Consider the following 3472-nt stretch of genomic DNA (forward strand, 5'->3'; position numbering starts at 1 on the left):
TGCCTTTCTTTACGTTTTAAGTTTGACACGGCCAATGTCATGATGGGAACGATTTGACCACTGATCAAAAACGATCGGTAAAAATAAAACACTGAACTGATACAACATCAACTATTTGCACTGTGTAGGCCACGGTGTCGATGTCATCATTACATCCGGGCACCTCAGGGTTGGCAGTGTAATAGGACCTTTAATTTGCAATTTTGTTTTTCCTTTGTGTTTGGAGTAACGGGTCGGGGAATATAATATTCTTGGTTTTGTTGTGGAATAAAAGAAATGAAACAAAAAGCTCATGATGTAGATTATTGGGAAATATACAGAGGAATGTCTAACGATTTAGTATATACACGAACTCATAACCCAGAAATCCACTCATTTAGGTGTGTTTTGGTGTATACATACGAAAACAATGTTTGATGGGATAACTCTATATAGATTTTATCATTTTAAAAAGTGTAATCCTGTTAGTTCTAATTCAAAATTCTATGTTATAAAGTTTGTAAAACAAAGTGGAATCTCTTAATATCTATATATTGATGCCGTCAGCCTCTGTGGAAGGAAAAAATACTTTATGTCAGTGTTTCTCTGTTTGAGGTTCAGTGATCAATCTTATAAGTCAAAAAAGCATTACAAAATAGATAGTTGGGCAAAAACGGACTCCTGGACACATCATAGATGGGATCAGGTCCCTAGGAGGAGTAAGCATCCCGTGTCGACCGTGAGCTCTATATCCTAATCAGGTAAATGGAGTTATCCGTGGTCAAAATTAGTGTGCCAAGAACGGCCTAACAATCGGTATGAAGCATGTCAGACAGCACTTGACTCTACGATAGGTTGTATTGACGAACTATATCGTTATAACGACCATCTAATTTGAATCTCAGTATTTGTCTCTTTGTATGAGGTTCTTCACGCGCTAATGCGACTTTACACTAAACTGAATCATTGAATTCAATATCTTGAGCTTTCGGTTTAAAACTATTTAGTTTTTTTGACAATTTTTCCAAGTGCATTGCATCTATCTTCCCCTTTGCTGATAAAATTCCATCTTTCTTCGACATACTGATTTTAAAATTTTCTGGTTCTGAGACACTGTGGGTTTCAAGTATATCTTCTCTTTGTGAAGTTTTGTTTAGAGTGCTGCTGCACTCCTTTTCTGACAATAAACATCCATTCTCGTTGTTTCTCGATGAACACCCTAATTCAGTCTTATTGCAACAGCTGTTAGAAGTCTGTGCAGAGTAATAGTCCTCATCAGTTTCCTGACTGTTGTTGGTTGTCAGACTTAATATGTTGTAATCGCCCACATCCATGTTGAGATGACTGTACACACTGTCTAGAGTAGACAGCTTAGCATGGCTATTATCTTTTGAATTCATTGAATTATCAGTAAAATCGTTTTGCTGCCAACACATCTGAGGGTATAACAGTTTAAAATTCCCGCCGTGAAATGTTAATGCTGGACCACCATCAATGGAAGATGGACTGAGTTGAGGAAGTCCGCCCAATGGTGTCGTTCTGGCTAGTACACCGCCTGAATGTATAGTTTAATGAATTTTCTAGAAAAACAGAAACTTCATTCTATTGTATATATCTTCTTAACAAATCTATGATACGGAATATAAGTTAGTATCACCTTTATGAATGGATGAGTCTGGCCTTATTAAGATTCTGTTTCTGTTGTAATGTAAGAAAAAAGACTATTGTTAATATTAATGATAACCGACAATTCGAAAGAAAAAGGAAGCATCTTTAAAATAATTTGATGAAGGGCGTTTGAAACAATATAGAAATACTTGTGAATTCTTCGGAAAACATGATTAGCATCACAAGATAGTCTTCATGATATTTTACATGTTGTCAAAAAGTATAGGAATCATTGATATTTCCGTAAACAAAAAATTAACGTATTTTATCAAAAACTTCAGAAGTTTTCATCCAATGCCACATGAAATATTTATATTTACCTCTGTTTGCGGTAGATGACGATAACTATTATTATGAAAGTCAGACTTCCTCTCAGAGATGAAGCAATAATCACGCCTCTAATATAGGAATTTTCTTGTTTTGCTGTTTCTGTAATCCGATCGATATCCTTAGCATCTGAAATACACGAGTTTAAATTCTCTCACATAGGTAACTATATCAAATATAGGTAGTTTATATGATCAATTAAAATCTATCAAAGATGGAGACGGCTGAAAGCGGGTGAGCCAAATCAACATGGGACATTATCTAATCTTGGTTTAAGATAAATATGGATTTGTAAAGCTTATTGGTTAGAATTATGAAATTCTAAACGTGAAACTCAAACGTGTGCGAATCGAAAGAAATGACAATGAAAACTACTCAGAAATATTTTTCTTACCAGTCTGAGTTGAATTCGGCTGACACCCAGATACCTTGTCACATGAAGAACAATCACAGACTTGTATACAAAAACGTCCATAGAACCCGTCAGGACAGTCTTCCGTACAATTTTTGCCAAACGTGCCTGGCGAACATTCTATCAGAAGATATTGATTATATACATGTAATACATCTATTACCATAATTGAAATCAGTCCAGTAAGTTCAGAATTCTCAGATGATATTCTGATTATTACCTTCACAAGAATCACCACGTGGTCTGTAATTTCGACAACATTGTAGAGGTTCACCTTCTCTGTTTGGAGGAAAAGTTTTCATTAAACAATGAATGGAGATCTTGAAATTAGAATATATAAAACATCACAAAAGTAGTAACATACAATAAAACGTTAACATACTTTGAGCAGACTCCAAGATTCACTGTCTGAGCATCTGATATCACAACTAAACCATTCAACAGCAACAGCAAATTATACGTACAACGCATTATTATACACAATATAAAAATTACATTACCAAGGCAAGTATCACAAGCTCTCCTGAAAAATGAAATATTTCCGAACGTTAATTTATTATCTATTTACTTTCACAAACAGGACATGTGATTCAGACTGGTTCAGCCTCCTTCTGATTTGAAGTGACACGTAAAACGTTGATGAATATTCATTGTGTATCATTTGAAGTGACACGTAAAATGTTGATGAATATTTATTGTGTATCCTTTGATTGATTGATTTTTGCTGTTTTTCTTCACACTCAACAATTTTTCAGTTATATAGTGGCGCCAACTTTTTATTGGTGGAAGAGAGAACACAGATACAATGTACCAGGGGAAAAGACCATCGATGTTTCGAAAGTAAACTGGGAAACGTTTTCACTTACCGGCGCGAGCGATTTTATCCTTTGAAGTGACACGTAAAATGTTTGATGAATATTCATTTTGTATCATCATCAAATACCTCGAAATATATGTGGTAAATGTACTGAGTTTAGTTTTATATAGTATATTGCCATTCACATTCATTTACTTCAAAACATATTGCGCTGCTTACTAACTTTGTGTTGTGTGTTAAAGAAACCTAAACACCCATTTTAAATATAA

General features: G+C 34.6%; 1 protein-coding gene across 1 annotated transcript; it reads right to left on the bottom strand.

Annotated features, from left to right (window-relative positions):
* Positions 1-345: 345 nt before the first annotated feature.
* On the bottom strand, positions 346-2911 carry LOC125658605 (multiple epidermal growth factor-like domains protein 10). The gene is made up of 4 exons (XM_056150336.1): positions 2769-2911; positions 2607-2665; positions 2369-2506; positions 346-2103 (listed from the first exon to the last, which is right to left on the bottom strand). Exons 1-4 carry the CDS (start codon positions 2855-2857, stop codon positions 1964-1966), a joined length of 426 nt encoding a protein of 141 aa, XP_056006311.1. The 5' UTR covers positions 2858-2911; the 3' UTR covers positions 346-1963.
* Between the last annotated feature and the right edge of the window lie 561 nt (positions 2912-3472).

This window comes from Ostrea edulis, chromosome 9, assembly GCF_947568905.1.
Source record: "Ostrea edulis chromosome 9, xbOstEdul1.1, whole genome shotgun sequence".
Taxonomy (NCBI): Eukaryota; Metazoa; Mollusca; class Bivalvia; order Ostreida; family Ostreidae; genus Ostrea; species Ostrea edulis.